The following is a 16132-nucleotide window of genomic DNA, read 5'->3' as shown; positions in this document are numbered from 1 at the left end:
TGCACAAATTAATTACATCCTCATTCCAAGGCATCCTTTTGTGCCTCTCTAAATATATATTCCACTCTAATAGTCGGCATTGATTTACCTCCTCCCACTCATTTTCACACCACAAAATGCAATCCCAACAACATGCCTCATAGTTTTTCACACACACACACACACAGAGAGAGAGAGAGAGAGAAAGAGACGGAGAGGGAGGGGATGTTTATAGGGTTTGCATATTTCATAGTAGCTAAAGCATAAGTGACACTTGTTAAAGCACATTTTCCACACCTCTCACCTATGTTATGTACCTTCTGCATCGTTCTCTGCCTTTGGCCAGAGGCAAAAAAGCATATTTCAAGTGCGGCACTTCATGTGCGTCAAACAGAGACCAAATGTTAGGAGGAAAAAGCACACGTTAGTGGCCTTAAAGGTGTGTCCGGGACGGGGGCAATACGGGTTAGAGTGTAGTGCATCCAAATAGGAAAGAGAAGAGAACCAAAGAGAGAGAGAGATGAAAAAAAAGTGCTCAAGTCGAAAGCCCTCGAGTTGTTTTGCAACATTTGAACACGTCAAGTTTATTTTTTTTAAGGTCAACATGTCGCTAGCAGCAGAGGCAGACGGGCCTAAAAGCCAGACCCCAGCCCCCGAAATCGTGAAAGGGCTAGAATATTAGTTGAAATTTCATTTATCGTTTATCTAGCCCAACGTCTGTTTTTGCTGTCATTGTCTTTTTAGATACTTTGACAGCAGCGCCTTTTCAATTTCAAGCTTAAATGAAATCCAGTTACTGGACTTAAGTAATTCATTACAAGTGCATTTTCAAACACTCAAAAAAAAGGGAAGGGATAAAGAAAAATTCCTTTTTCACAAATGCATTTCAGCTGCTTTTGCGTATTTGCAGCTAAAGTGGAAAAGCACACGTAGACTCAAAAGGAGTTGAAATAAAAGGAGAAACAATTTCATTAGAAATAACTGAGAGCTAGAAATCGTAAAGTAGTGATTAAGTGTTGGAAATCGACTAATAGAGATCGACTGATATACTCTTAATAGATTTCGAGTGATGCTGAAACCGTATTCCAAGTTGATTTCTTTTAGATACCTCATAAGACCAAAAATATTTATAGATATATATATATAATTTTTATCCTTATGTTTGGCCTACAAACACGATTAAAAAAAAGTTAAGATTTAACACAATTTTTCCTAATAAGCTCTAACTAAAAAATGCATATTAAATCTCTTGGGCTCTTTGCTTTTGATAAGAAATGATAACTTACCAATCAAAATAAACCTGATTTACTACCAGAAACCCCTTTAGCAATTTATTTTGTACCATATCCATGTCTTTTTGGGTTGCCACAAACGTTTATTGTTACTCAGCCATGGTTATACATAGTATCTGGGTCTGTTTCAGCTTTGGCTACCAGTTTCTCCTTCTATAAGATGCCATGTTTACTCTTTGGGTGTTCACAGCTTTTTGTACAAACACACACACACTCGTATGTGTGTGTGTGTGTCTCGTTGGCTGCAAACACTTTTTCACAAAATTTTCTCAAAAGAATGTTAGACAAACCGCTTTGTTGGCAACAATTTGGGTTAAAACTTAAGTGTTTTGCTTCGAGTTACCCTTACCCATCACGTCGACGACCCCTGAATACACCGCCAGCCCCGTTCTGGCTCATTCGGATGCTGCTGCTCTTAAATTCTTTGCCACTGCAGTGCTTTGGCTCTGGCTAAAAATCCTAAACCCACAAGAGAAGAAGAACCAAAGAAAACCAAAAAGAAAAAAGGAAAAAATATATAAAAAGAAAAAGCAACAAAGTTTACTTTTTTGTTGTGCTACACATTCCGCAGTGAAAGAGAGAGGTAAAAGCGAATTGTCCTTTTGCTTCTTGCATCAAATGGCTAAAATGTACTTTCACTTTTAGCTAAAGAGCTAAGCACTTCTTTCCATTTCTCTATCTTTTAGTAAAAATAATTAACATCTATTAGAAAATTGCAGAATACTTTTTTGGGCCAGGAGAGCGTAGGGTAGACTAATTTGATTGAAAGTTTGAAGAAAACTTTTCCAGGAGGCCAGCCACATCAAAGCCAAAAAGTTGTTGGCCCAAAATGCGGCGCACACTGCATTCAAATGTGAGCCATCACATGAGCAGAAGTCGCAATTCGCAGAGATAAATTTGTTTGTTCACATTTACGGTTCGGATTATTGGTAAGTATCTCTCTCTTTCTCTCTAGCTTCGGGGCTTCTTCTCTAACTTAACTAATTTTAAAGTTTTTGCAAATCTAGAAAGAGGAAAACGTATAGACAAGGGAGGGAGGATTTTTGGTACAAGTTTCAGTTTAGCAAAAGTTTACAACGCAACTGATTTGGCTTTGGTGTCGCCTTTTTGGTTTTCTCTCTCTCTCTCATGGAATTAGTTGCAATTTTCAGGCAGCATCTGGGGAAAATTTCACATTTAGCTAGGAAATTGTCTACAGCAGATTGCGGTTGGGTAGCATCATCATCATTATTATCATTCCCTTCACTATGGGAATTGACACTTTTCATGGCAAATATATTTTTCTGTAAACAACACAAACACTTTAAAGTTAACAAAGTATTTGTAAACTTCAAAAGCAATTTCCATTAGTGTTTCACTCCAATGTTTCAAATTAGATACGTTTCGTTCGATATTCAAATGCAGCCCTGGGAATTTAGTGCTGCCAACTGACTACACATATGGATTGGTAAAAACATTTTTCAAATGAATTAACCAAACCAAGAGTACTTATGTACGTTCAAGAGATTTTTTTCATTATATGAATTTGGTTTTAATTTCGATAGTCTCTTCTCATATCTAAAACACTGGGAACTTTTCAACACCAATTTGAGAACAGTATTGTAAGCTTTTATCGCTAGTTCTACAAAAAAAAGGCTAAATAATTGGAGAATGCCAAATCTGTCATTTACAAACGTTACATTGGCAACCCTGGAGGGCAAATGACAGCTGAGATTATCAGTCAGAGAAAATGTGGGCAGTTACAAGCAGTTTCATTAAAAATCTCTTTAATCTAGATAACTTAAGTTCTATCTTGGCCTCTGTGATCTATAGTTGCAACTACAAACTGTATTTTCTATGGCTTTGGATCTACAATGAACCGGATCGAGCTGATGTTATAATCTTCAATGAACAGCAACACAATATTCATGACGAAAACATTCATACCAAACTCCAATGTAAACGTAAATACTGCGAACAATGTCGCATCAAACGTCTGGTAATGTATTTGTATAATGCCAAACATTCGATTGATGTGGCCCAGCTGGCCATCTCGCATATCGATATGTATTTAGCCCTGGAGGACGCCTGGCTACGTGGTGTTAATGTGCGAATTGTTACCGATGGCCAAATGGTTCGTGTGCGCGGTACAATTACTTACTATCTCTTTAAATTGGGTATACCAATACGTTTGGAGTCCTCGGGATTTGTGCTGCATCATAAGTTTGCCATTATTGATGGAGAGCCAAGAATTTTAGAATTGGAACAGGATCAGCAGCGTTGGTATACACGTCTTTGGTCACGAACAGGCTTTGTTATGACTGGATCGCTCAATTGGACCAGGCAGGGGACTATGAAGAACTTTGAAAATGTTGTCGCCATTTCGAATCGCTCCGTTCAACAGTTTTATCAGCCAATTTTCGATGAAATGTGGATACGCTTTCATCCACTGGAAATAGAAGATTTTGAGTTTCGCGATGTAGAAAATAAAATTGTTTCCCGGATTGCCACGCAAATAAACGATGTCAGAAAATTCTACTAACTAAATCAATGTGTTTATATATGTATGTAACTATCGTATCTATCTCAAGTTTTTCTTGCCCTTTTATGGCAGTTTGCGAAAGTCTTTTTTGAACAGTTTTTCTCGATACGGGGAATTCTAGCAAGTTAACCAAGTTAACAAATAAACCTGGTCCCTGTTCCCTTTCCCCACTTGCAGTTTTTGTTGCTTTATTGTTGTGTATTTCTCTTGGAGTCTTGATTACACTTTGGTTGCTCATAAATTTGTATCAGGACGGTTGAGAAGAGAGGGGGGAAAACCGTTGGCAAGTTTCCTACTATTTTTTTTGGTTTGTGTTCTGCTCCATGTTGGGCAATATAAAAAGTGGCGCAAAAGTTTTTTATTTCACCTGGGTGACTTAAAGTGAAACTTGAGCGATCCAATGAAGAACAAGGGTGAGAAATTTTTTTTTGTATGGCTTTCGGTTGTATTTTGTTTTAGGTTCCCCAAAAAAAAAAGAATTTTATTAACTGCATTTATCGAATTTTCAAATTTGCTGTGAGCTCATCGTCTGAGAGGCTCTTACGAAACTAATATATAGAAAATAAATATATGTATGTATATAAAGCAGATGGGGAAAAAGTTCTATTTATCTTTCTAGGCGGCATGATTATTTTTCTCCGTATTCGATAAAATCCTCTGAGAATTAAAATTCAAGATCATGTCTCGGGTATAGGTAACCAAAGTGATGAGCTCATGGAATGTTGGATCGGCATTCTCCAGATAATTATTTAACTGGGGATTATGCTGATTTGAGGGAGTCTCCAAATCCTTAAAGTTTCGCACGAAATTCTCCAGATATTCATTAAGCACACGATGTTGTACCATCACCTGAGAGAGTTTAATCGGTGGACGATTGTTCGATAGCACATTGCTGAAATCGGGATTCATTTCGATATTTTCATCACCGCTGGTACTCAGATCGGAATGCAAGGCTTCATCATCTGTGGCAATGGAATTGCTACCATCATCCGCTGGGTTATTCTCATCGACTTCGCCTTCAGAGAAATTTGATCTTGGACTATCTCCGTTCTCATCCATTTGCAAGTCATCCATTTCCACATCGTACTCTTCGTATACATCATTTGACTCCTCGCCCATGGGCACTCTAACGGTTTCCTCATCCTTGGCTATTAGTTCTTTAACACGATCTGCGTAGCGTAGGGTGTTGAGAGTGTGTTCCACGGAGGTCAGTCCGGGGGCTATCATGGCAATCATACAGGTCTTATTACGTTTTCCACCCACAAAGGAATCGCGGAGAACTTGAGTGAGCTTTGATCCACGGAACGGCAAGTGACCAGAACCACGACTTAATGCGCGAATGCATTCCTTGAGAGCCAAAAGTGACTTGTTGATTTCCGCTCCCTCGATACGGGTTTGACGATTCGCTGTCTTGGTATCTGCTCCACGTTCATTGCCAGCCAGATCCACAAACGAGCACTTGCCATGAATGGAGTCTCCCTTGTAGAGACCTATCTGAAAGACAGCATGTGAACGCGATGACTTGGCATTGGCGGAAGTCTTGCCCGAAGTGCGCTCTTTATTGCCCAACTCTATTAGCTCTAGGACATCATCCACCTTGGTGACGGCCATTTCGGTAAGGCCAACAACTACCACCTGCTGATTGCCATCCTCAAGTACACGCAGCATCGGCTTATCCGGATGAAGTAGATCGTAAACCTTGGTGCCATAAATCTCAAAGAAACTGCAAGTTATCTCGGTATTCATTTTGCGATATTCCGGTTTGGCCATCTCAATGAACACATCCTTGGCGGCCATGGCATAGATTCCAGTGCTGCAATCTTGAACCTTACCCAAAAATTCACCACCCATGGTGTGCGTCTTGCCACTGCCCGTCTGTCCATAGGCAAAGCACGTGGCGTTGCCACCCTCAAACATTGTACGTATCAAAGGACGAGCTGTGTGATCATAGACCAACTTATTGGAACACTGTTCATCGAATGTGTAATCGAAACGGAATTTATGATGTTCTAGGAACTTGGTGAGGTCCACCTTGTTGCGCAATTCATGCACCACCAACGAGTCCGGACTGGGCACCGAAATGACATCTACGTTCCTATTGGTTAGCTCCGAGCGACTCATCGGACGTTTGCGCACACAGACTGTGATCTGTTGCACCCGGGCTCCACGCGGACTTAGGCTACGCAGCGGCTTGAAGGCGAGTGTATCACGATATTGACGTACCATCATGGCAACCTCCCAGTTGGGATTACCCGGATCTCTGCTCATCAGGGCACTCTTCTCCTGACGCTGTTCGGCCTGCAATTGACGTCGTCGTTCACGTTCTTCCTTCATGCGTTCCACTTCACGCACCACACTGGAGCAGCGCAGATTGCCAGCTGTTTGGATTAGGATTAGCTAGGATCTCAGTTGGAGATTGCAACATTAGAAATCTTACTCTTTGATTGCTTTGTGTTATTCTCCGCTATACGTGCCGCACCACGTAAGAGACCCCCTCCACCTGGACGTGTGACAATCAACGACTGAGTCTTCCTCGCTGCTAGACTATTGCGACGCGGAGGTAGTTTATTGCCCGGTCCACGTAGACGTCCTCCTCCATAGGGAGTATTATTATGAAGCAATGACTTGCGATATGTATCGGTATCCTTACCCAAGGCAGTTTCGCCGTTACCGCCTCCCATCATTTTGCCGCCAGTAGTTGGGGGCATTTCGGTAGTTAAATTCTTAAGCAAACCCTCGTTAAGGGCCAATACAACATTCATGGATATCTCTTTGCCTCTTATATTATTACCCTCAGTCCATTCGGTTGTTATGGAATCGTGTTCAATATTCTTGGATGTAACAATCACCTGGTGTATGCGTCCGTCCGAACGTTTGATATTTATTGATTGTCCGATTGGTAAATGTTCCATATATATATATATATAATATCTCTCTCTCGTTTCGCGTACTTTTGTATCTATTGGTGTGGTATTTATTGTTAAGGCGATTGAATATAAGAAAAGCTTAATTTACAATTTGTTGTCTCTTTTGTGGATGTATGTTTCGTCAATTTCAACACCCTAGCTGAAATCTGCTAGATATATATTTTTGGTCTATTTTTCAAACTTACTTAAATGTTCTCGCCTGCTGTTCTGACTTCTTTGTCCGAACTAGGTTTCGTTTTTCTCTTCTTGAAAAGTAAATTTTGTCCAAAAAGAAAAGAAAATATTGAAAATATAAAAGCGAAACAATTAAAAACCACTTAGATGAAACAATTTTGAAGGTTATAAAGAACTCCTTTTTTGTTTTTGTTGTAACGCGAAATGAAGAAGAAAAAATATCGGACTTTTCTATATATATTTATTTATTTAATTTTTCCCCAGAGTTTATGGCGTTGTTCATTTCTGATTTAGTGTGATAAAATGAAGGAATCAATCTGAAATGTAAATCTGAATTTTGATGTAGTTTAAATAGAATTCCATATCATATGATAGATAAGGTTCGGTTTACTAAGTGCCTATATCTCAAGCAAAATCAGACAGATTTTATGGGCAAAGGAAAAAAATTGTTGGGGCGTTGCTTTAACTGAGGGAGGGATTCGCTCGTAAATTTACCGTCTTCCAAGAATCACACACACCAAAGCACATACCTCCAAATAGGTGTGTGTGTGTGTGTGTGTGTTTGTGTCGCTTTTGATATATGGGCCATGCTTCGTTACGGGTTAGTACTTTTCAAATTAGATTTAGGCGTCCTTTTTTCACAGTCATAAAATGTTGTTGTTGTTACTCCCATTCCATTTTATTTCCCATCCAGCTTCCATTTGCCAGTTTCAATATTTACCCAAGGAAAATTTAAGATGCTGACACAGCAAATGGAAGGACTCCCTTAGTTTAGAGTCTAGACACAGACATCGTGTCTTAAACATTTTTGATTGGATTACAATTAAAAACAAGAATCATTCCCAGGTTGAATGCTGCCTGGCAGGCCGATTAAATTAGTTTACGCATCGCCTGATCAACCAACTCATGTATAGGCATGTATGTAAGTGAGTACAGTGATGGACATATAAATAGATATAAAGGTATATAAATAGATATTGATATACAAATTATTTTGCCCATTTGAAACACATTTTGTGAAAGATTTAAGCTTTAAATTCGGACATTTGAGAGCTGAAACTGCTAAGAGAAGGAAGATTAAATTTTAGTAAATAAGGACAAAAGGTGAGAAGTTTTAGATTAGCGAAGTCTTTAAGTGAAAAATGTTGTCAAGAGATGAAGAAATCAGACGAGAAGGTCCTTGTATTGATGGAAGCAGCTGTACATCTTAAGGCTGGGCTTTTAAACACGCGGGACACCAACTTTCACCAGAGTAAGAGTCCTACAAATTATGCCCATTTGATAAATGGGCTATATATTTTAAAAGAGAGCAGTATGTATTCGAAAAGTATTCCTTGTTCGAATTAGATAGCAAAAAACATTCTAGCTGGACCTATTTTTACGAACAGAGCTGTATATCTAGGGTCGAGGGTTCAGACCAGAGTAAAACTGCTTTTGCCTCAAGTAAAATGCAGTCAGGTGTAAAAACTAATTTACAGAAATTTTCTATAAGGCCATAATGGGGAACAATGCTAACCAAAATGCTGGCATAAAGAATAGGAAAGGCTTTTGCTTTGGCTTAATACTTTAAATTCAGGCAACATATTGTTCAAATATTTCGAAAATTTTCATTTAACATTTAGCCAATCTATAACAATATTTCATAAATTTCCTGTGATTGCTGTTCGCCTCAATATTTTTATGTCTCTTGTCTTAAACAATGGACAAATATCAGCGACTGGGTCATAATGAGAGATGGGTATACCACAAAAGAGTCCTCAACCATGTCCATTCCCAACATCATGAGCAGGAGCAGAGTATCATCATCGTCATCATTATCATCATTGTCATTGTCAATATCTGGAGGGAGGACATAAATCTCATGGCTTGTACAATCAGAAACGGAATCAGAAAGCAATGCCAACTTGTCAGCCTGCCTGGCGAATAGATAGTGTGTGTGTGTGTGTGTGTGTGTATGGCAACTGCAAATGGCGTCAAGGGCGCCATAAATGAGAATTTCCGACTCATTTCCGTTGTTTGTGTGTGGTTCATTTGTGGCGCATAATGAGCAATAGCAGTGCGGCGAAAAAAGGACAGGAAAAGAGGGTATATCACCCAAAAACCAAAAAAAACAAAAACCTACTACACACCCTGAAATGTAGGTTATTATTGATTTTCATTTAAAGTGGAATCTCTCGCTCACTCTCTCTTAACCCCGCTGCCATAATGACATTTCCCTATTGAGGGTAAGGGAGCAAGCAAAATGTTATAAAATTTATGGCCATAGTGCAACTGCATCCGTCGAGTAGCAAGAACAGCGAGAAGGTAGCCGCAACTTGACCTTTGGCCCATACAAATGCAATTTGCCATTTGTCAGCATTAGGCACAAATTACATACAGTTGCCAAATGAGATGATGCCTGCCACCCTCTCAAGAATTCCAAGGACATCGTCATCATAAATGGGTCAAACACAACCTGAACCCCCTCAAGGAACGTGACTAAATTGTTGCGAATGAGATAGTGATAGAGAGAGAGATGGATATTCCGGAATACAATTCAATTAAATGCAACTTTTAGATGAAACGAAATTTATTGTAGTCAGGGTGGAAAGTGCCCGCAGGCTTTGGCATAGCAGCATACAAAAGGACCTCATAAATTTCATCCTTTAATATGGCTCGGGCGCAAGCGATAAGACTGTTGTAACATGTTGATACAAAAAACCAAAATAAAATATGTCGCCTAAAATGTGTCAAAGATTTATGCCAAAATAATCGAGCGTACATAAATTATTATGCGGCGGAGGGAAGGGCCGAAAGATGATAAACAAAACGGAAAGAAATAAGCCCATGAAATGTCTGTCACGTGTAGTCAAGATTCGAAATACTTCTTATTTTATTTTAGTTTGACTCTCCTTATACACAAAACAATAAACAAAAAAACCCAAAAAAATATTAAAAAAATCAGCGAAAAAAACAGACAACAGAATACATTTAGGACAACATCACCCACCAATGTCTAAGATGTTTCGGAGTAACTTGGCTATGATGTGCAACACTCGCCGCCATACAGTTCCACCAAGTGAGGAGCACGTGTGAGTGTTCGCAAAAGTTTAACCATTTACATTATACCTGTTCATGATTTTAGGAGCGACTTATTGGACATGGTTGAAGGTGAAAGCGAGCTAGATGGACGTTCGTTAATGTCAACGTTGTCACGGTGAGTATGCTAGGCCACTGGGGCGTATGATTAACGCTATTAGGTCATTCTCTGAGAGAGAGGATTTAAGGCCGAGATTTGCATCTACATTTCTTCCCTAATTCTATCTTTTAGCCTTCGGAATCAAGATGTTTTGCTTGATTATCTATTCACTTTTTTTATCAATCATTCATCTTTTTTTACCATTTATTGACATCGAAATAATTCCAACTCCCATAATCTTCCATACAGTTGCAATTTGTGCGTTTTTCCACCTTGAATATTTAATATAATTAAGTTAACCATTTTTTGAACAATGTGTCCATCATTCAGTTATTTAGTCTTTCTGTTCTTTCTGATTTTGCCTACCTCCTGCATTGACTCACTTTCAGTTCTAATTAGTGTAGCATCCAAAAGTAAAGCTAACATCATTTATTTTACCTATCCCCTTGATGTCTGGTCTGTCGATTCCTAGCACACCATTGCTGCTCATTGATTATGTACAGTTTAAGGCTGCCCGCTCCATACAAAGCTACTGGCGTGCTTTTCGCATTCGTCAGCTGTTAAATAAACGCACCAAAGCGGCCGTTACCATTCAGAGTTGGTGGCGTGGTACTATGGTGAGGAAATCCTATTTACGAATGATTGAAAATATGTTGCAGCAACGCATAGAAGAACGTTTTAATAAGGCAGCCATTAAAATTCAAGCCCTATTCCGTGGTTGGTTCGTACGTCAAACGGTTCACGATATGCATAGCCTGAGGCGCATGCAGGTGGGTGCCGCCGAGGATTTGTTGAACTGTGTGGCCTTCAAATTGCATCATTTGTTGCGCACCTATTCGATACCAGGTGTTTATTCCATAAGGAATTCCAAGTAAGTTGGAAAACTAGGTAACTTCTAGCCGAAGCAGCTGATTATTTCTCTCCGTATTTAGTTGTCTTTCACGTGTGGAAAAATTGTTGGCTAGTCTGAACTTCCGCTTTCACAATGGTCGTGTGCGGGCCTTTATGGCCAAACGCATGACCGATGTGAGAGGTCAACGTCAGCGTTTTACTTTAAATTCCCGTTATACAGAGGTTCCCTATCACGGACCCAATTTTATGGGTCTATGTAGGCCGCAACCCGATCAGGTATTGCATCATACCAAAGATCTGGATCGACGCATGTTCAAGATCATTGAATTGTATGAGGAATCGCAGCGTGATAACAAGGCTCAGCAAGTTTATAGCAATCTAGCCGAAAGTATGCCAAAATGATTATAAAAATGTTTAACTTTAATTCAAGATTTTCCTTTTAGAGAAACGACGTAAACAGATTGACAAAATACTAGCAAAACATAAAAGTAAACGACGTGATTTCTGTGGCGATGTCATCAATAGTATGAGACGCTGGAAAATCTGGGATGAACAGAAACTACTTGTTGATCAAGAGGTCTTTCGTGATCCGAACAATTTGGAGAAATTTCTCCATGAAATCTCTGAAATTCTAGCGGAAATTGATGGCAGAAGTTGTTACTGTAGTATACCCGTTTACGATGAAATCTATTGTCTATAAAAAAAAAATAAACAAAAACAAGCAACAAAACAGCAAATCACAGCGAATTTTGTTTATTTACTTTTTGCGTTAGAAGAGTCCAAGACAGCTGCGATTCTTGTATTTGGTTCCGAAATATTTTTTCTTAATTATTGATTAATAAAATAAATCTAGGTTTTTTTTTGTATATATCCCACTCTTTTTATATTAGATCTTCAAAAATGAAATCCTACCCTAAAAGAACTATACTGGAATCTAGCCTCTTTCATTTTTTGTGGTAGGGGAGAGGGCCCAGTTGTGACATTCTCAAATATTTTTGAAATGCGGTATTGAATTACAGTTTGAGCCCTGTAAATCATGTTTGTTAGACGTTCTGCAGTTTTTGGACAGACCCCAACGTTAATAATCGTATTGTATATACGCGTACCAAACATCGTGTTGAAAATCGTGCGAAAAAGTTTTTTTCCATTTTTTTCAAAGTACCAAAATTTTGTGAAATCAACAGTGAAAAGGTGAGTGCAATGCATCAAAGTATTGTATTTGCCGTATATTTTGTGTTTCTATAAAAATTTATGTGATTATGTAGTGTATATAAAAAATATAGATATAAACTTTAAACTATAAAAAGGCCCGGTTATGACTCAGCTGGGGTGCCCAGTTATGTCCCATTTTTTTTTGCACTCGGATTATGTAAAATTATCAAATTCCAACATTTTTGTTGTTGTTTAACAACAAGGAAAGGAAATTTACATATTGAGACCAGTTTGTCCAAGAATATTCTGGAAGATCTCGATCGGGAATGTTCATTCGAAGTGCGCTAATATGCAAGCAAGTTATTTCGCTTGCAAAAACTGCGAAAGTGACATGGACGACGAGGGCTTAAAATCGTTCTCATTTATGGCCATTTTCTTTTGGGTTTTTCATTGTTTTTGGCTTTGAAGCCCTTCAAAATAAGTAAACCATTAAATCACAACAATTCGTGTGACATTCCTTTCATATTTTCTTATTTTCAGTGAATTTCTTAAGTTGAGTCATAGCTGGGCCACTTTTTTTTAAAGTTAAAAAAAGTTATCCAAATTAAATCTGTTCCAAAATTTTTTGAGTATGTCAAATAAACATACATTCTTTGGAAAAAAGTTGCGTTTGGTTAATATTTAAATGTTAAACTTCTTAATTTTTCATTTTCCCGAACTGAAGAAAAAATTTCGAGGTTTTTCAAAACCCGGGTCATAACATAACTCCCCTACATTTTTGGGCTGGCAAAATATATCTCCACTTTTTTGTCCCCGATATACCAATAACGTATGCTCCTAGCTATAAGTAAAACACTATCAACTACATCGTTATGAGTGTATTTATTAAGACTGAAAGGAGTTATAGTATGTTGTTTTTTTGTGGAATTTCACAGGAATTTTTTACTTAGGAGAAAACTGCCCTGAAGACGTCGACTGAAAGGAAAGAAAACTATGATTAGAGAAATTCTTGAGTTTTATTTCTGCTTGAAGCTCACCAAAAATATTGCCAAAAAATCGGAAAAGCACTGTAATAAAAGCGGGCCTATTTGGATCAACCCATTTTTCGGTGATATCATCTAGAGAGGATTTCGTTTGGAAAAGGTTTTTTGAATTGATTGTAGAATTGTAAAAAATCTTACCAAGATGCTCGCAGTCCAAGCGTTCGTTATTTAAATTAATATTATTTGAGCCACCACCAATTGGTAGCGCGGTAGTTACATCGAATTCATCGAACTCTGGATCGGCCATCCTACAAAAATTTGTCCACTGTTTCTGTTTTTTGTAGAAAATTACTCGAAATTTTTTGTTAACTTTTCAGATTTATTCTTAAACTTTGTGTTGTTTATTTGTGTTGTGATTTCTGTATGAAAACAAATTGACTTGGCAAAGCCTATTTCGATTTTTGGTTTACCTGTGTAAACTTTATTATTCATTTGATTCTGTCATCATTTAAACAAATCTTTTGGCCACAGATGTTTTTTATGATGAAAACTTTTGGTACATTGAAATAAATTACACATACAGTCAGTCAATCTCTACAGCAGTTACGTCTTGGTCTTGTTCTTGGTCTTGTTGGACATACATAAATTAACAGGGGGCAGTTTGTCTGGCAGGCTTTTAATTAGACACTAAAACTTGGCATTCTATTTATTTCCAGCCAGTAAACTCTGGCGACGACATCAAACAGAGAGACAGAGAGAGATGAGTGTCCGGTGAGCAAGCACAGCTGGATATTTTAGTAATTGTAATATGTATGCTCATCATCATCATCAGCAGCAGCTAAATCATCATCATAATCATCAACAACAGCAGCAAAAGCATCGTCAAATATGCAATTACAGGACAAAACGAAAAATGTGTGCCTAGGGTAAAATATCATCTCCCTTCAGTCGTCGTCTTCTTCTTCTTCTCCTCCTGCTGCTCCTCTTTGTGACCTTCTGGTCATTTATGTCATACAATATATACAAATAAAAGCAGAAATTAAACATATTCATCATTTGGCAAACAATTTCTGTTGTTGTTGTTGTTTTTTTCTTTTTAAGCTAATGAGTGTTGTCATTTGAGGTTTGCTTTCTCGGACAACTAACACAAAAGCTGCCTGGGGACAACCTCTTTATCATTAAGTTAATTACCTACGTTATATATGTATGTATGTATGTATGTATGTATGTATGTATATGAACAATACATACATATTTATATGTGTATACATCGGTTTTGCCTCAAGAAATCACACCCATTAATACCAATGCAAATTGTTTAGCCAATTAATTTGTCAACTTCTTCTTTTTCGTTGTGTTGTAGTGTTTTCATAGCCTGGTTTTCTTGTCATGCTTATGACATGTAACACAAACAACGGAAAGCCACATAATTATGGCAAGCAGATGTCAATGACAGAAATCTAAAGATGTCAATAAGGACGTCTCCTCAGTTACGAATTCTCTGAATTTCTTTTTTGAAAATATCAGCAAAGTTTTTAATTCAGTCCGTGCGAAAAATTCTACAAAATTCCAAGAAATAAATCGAAAAAAACAATAAAACCAATTCTCTTATAGAACATATGAACATACAAGAATGAATACAGCTTTATATGTATATACCTCTTTCTCGCTCTTTCTCACTTTCTGCCCCTTCCAACTTCACCTTCTTTACCGAGCAGTTGAAGCTGACTGATTTAAATAGTTGGTCAAAATGAAAATGGAATGAAAATGCCCTTTTAACCACTGAAAAACCAGAGAAGAGTAAATTCAAAATTAAGCTTATTAAACCAAAAAAAAAAAAAAAACTTTTCGTTCAACTGTTGGAAAATTACAATAAAATAACTAAAGGATAAAACATTTCCACTGAAAACGAGAGAGAAAAAAAATGAAACAAATATATGGTATATAATGAAAAAGTTTCGTAAGCTTTTGGCAAATCTCAAGCAGATTTGCAAACATTTCGGAGAGAAGCAAAAAAAAAAAAAAAGAAAAAGAAGAAAAGTGCAAACAATTTCTACGTTGTAACAAAAAAGTTACATCAAACTCATTTGGTCAGTTTTGCTTTTAATGGATGTGGCTATATGTGCAAATATCTCCCTTATAGTATATATTTATATCTATTTTTTGTTATTTTCAACGCATTTTAATTAAATGTGTCAAGAGTAAATCTTTATTTTTTTTTTTTGTATTTGTGTTGTTTTGGTCAAAGGGCCGAGAATTAAAAGTTTTTGGCTTGCCCAAGATAATTTTGACAGTTTTAAAAGTTTAATTCAAGAAGTGGGCGTTAAACAGTATGCTGGGGAGCTGTGATGCGGTCAGTTCAAGCAGATTTTAACGCCAGCTTTGCTTAATTTATTTGCCAAGCGATAGCCTTAAATTCCATTTTGGGGGCCTTTTTAAGAAAATTTTTGAGGGAGTCAAATTGAGGCTTTTGGCATGGTCCATTTAATGGTTTGTTCTAATGAGCTTAAAAGGGACTCTCACTCACTCGCTCGTTCTCTCCTCTTGCATATGTTAGCCTTTCACGACAAGGAGGGACTGAGTGTGTGTGTGTGTGTGTGTGGCTAACGGTAACCACATCATAGGACCATGTTTGCTTTCAAATTAATTACAAGTTTGCGGCCAAGACGAAAGCTTCTTACAACCCAAAAGTCACACATGGACAACATGAACAACATCATCGACATCGCATCGACATCGACAACGCGACCCACAAAATGGTTTTTGGGCCCCAAAACAATGAAATCTGAGGAGTAATTATGTAGCAAACAACCAAATATATACATACATATATATTTTTATATAATTAACTGTATAATGTGATAGGAAAAAAAGGAAGGAAACTGAGCAAACAACCCTAGGGTTAGTTACCTTGTTAATGGCTTGCGCCTTTCTATCTCTTGTTAACAGCATATGTAATTAACTGCATTTTCCCCTTTTTTCCTTCGACCATTTCAATTACTTTTAGAAAACACATTTCCTTCGTAAAAGTTTTATAATGTATTAGGCCTATTTTATCCATTAAATGCACCTGC

General features: G+C 37.7%; 4 protein-coding genes across 7 annotated transcripts; 2 read left to right on the top strand and 2 right to left on the bottom strand.

Annotated features, from left to right (window-relative positions):
• The first annotated feature begins 3000 nt into the window (after positions 1 to 3000).
• On the top strand, positions 3001 to 3792 carry LOC6639691 (mitochondrial cardiolipin hydrolase). Its single transcript, XM_002062663.1, has one exon. The coding sequence runs from the start codon at positions 3001 to 3003 to the stop codon at positions 3790 to 3792; it is 792 nt and encodes a 263-aa protein (XP_002062699.1).
• A 489-nt stretch (positions 3793 to 4281) lies between these two features.
• On the bottom strand, positions 4282 to 7229 carry LOC6639637 (kinesin-like protein Klp59C). 2 transcript variants are annotated; one of them, XM_015178969.3, is made up of 4 exons: positions 6905 to 7229; positions 6443 to 6751; positions 6230 to 6385; positions 4282 to 6170 (listed from the first exon to the last, which is right to left on the bottom strand). In XM_015178969.3, the coding sequence occupies exons 2-4, from the start codon at positions 6702 to 6704 to the stop codon at positions 4408 to 4410; spliced, it is 2181 nt and encodes a 726-aa protein (XP_015034455.1). In that variant the 5' UTR covers positions 6705 to 6751; positions 6905 to 7229; the 3' UTR covers positions 4282 to 4407. The 2 variants fall into 2 exon arrangements, with proteins under 2 accessions (XP_015034455.1, XP_002062700.1); XM_002062664.4 differs by having other exon boundaries at positions 6230 to 6751.
• Positions 7230 to 9777: 2548 nt separating this feature from the next.
• LOC6639638 lies at positions 9778 to 11660 on the top strand. 3 transcript variants are annotated; one of them, XM_023181887.2, is made up of 5 exons: positions 9778 to 9958; positions 10018 to 10089; positions 10544 to 10942; positions 11004 to 11311; positions 11367 to 11660. In XM_023181887.2, the coding sequence occupies exons 1-5, from the start codon at positions 9885 to 9887 to the stop codon at positions 11621 to 11623; spliced, it is 1110 nt and encodes a 369-aa protein (XP_023037655.1). In that variant the 5' UTR covers positions 9778 to 9884; the 3' UTR covers positions 11624 to 11660. The 3 variants fall into 3 exon arrangements, with proteins under 3 accessions (XP_023037655.1, XP_002062701.3, XP_023037656.1); XM_002062665.4 differs by having other exon boundaries at positions 9778 to 9964; XM_023181888.2 differs by having other exon boundaries at positions 9779 to 9951.
• Positions 11661 to 12938: 1278 nt separating this feature from the next.
• LOC6639636 lies at positions 12939 to 13506 on the bottom strand. The gene is made up of 3 exons (XM_002062666.4): positions 13257 to 13506; positions 13113 to 13193; positions 12939 to 13050 (listed from the first exon to the last, which is right to left on the bottom strand). Exons 1-3 carry the CDS (start codon positions 13363 to 13365, stop codon positions 13022 to 13024), a joined length of 219 nt encoding a protein of 72 aa, XP_002062702.1. The 5' UTR covers positions 13366 to 13506; the 3' UTR covers positions 12939 to 13021.
• Between the last annotated feature and the right edge of the window lie 2626 nt (positions 13507 to 16132).

This window comes from Drosophila willistoni (assembly GCF_018902025.1).
Source record: "Drosophila willistoni isolate 14030-0811.24 chromosome 2L unlocalized genomic scaffold, UCI_dwil_1.1 Seg196, whole genome shotgun sequence".
In the NCBI taxonomy this organism is placed as follows: Eukaryota; Metazoa; Arthropoda; class Insecta; order Diptera; family Drosophilidae; genus Drosophila; species Drosophila willistoni.
This window is presented reverse-complemented; position numbering and strand designations above follow the sequence as displayed.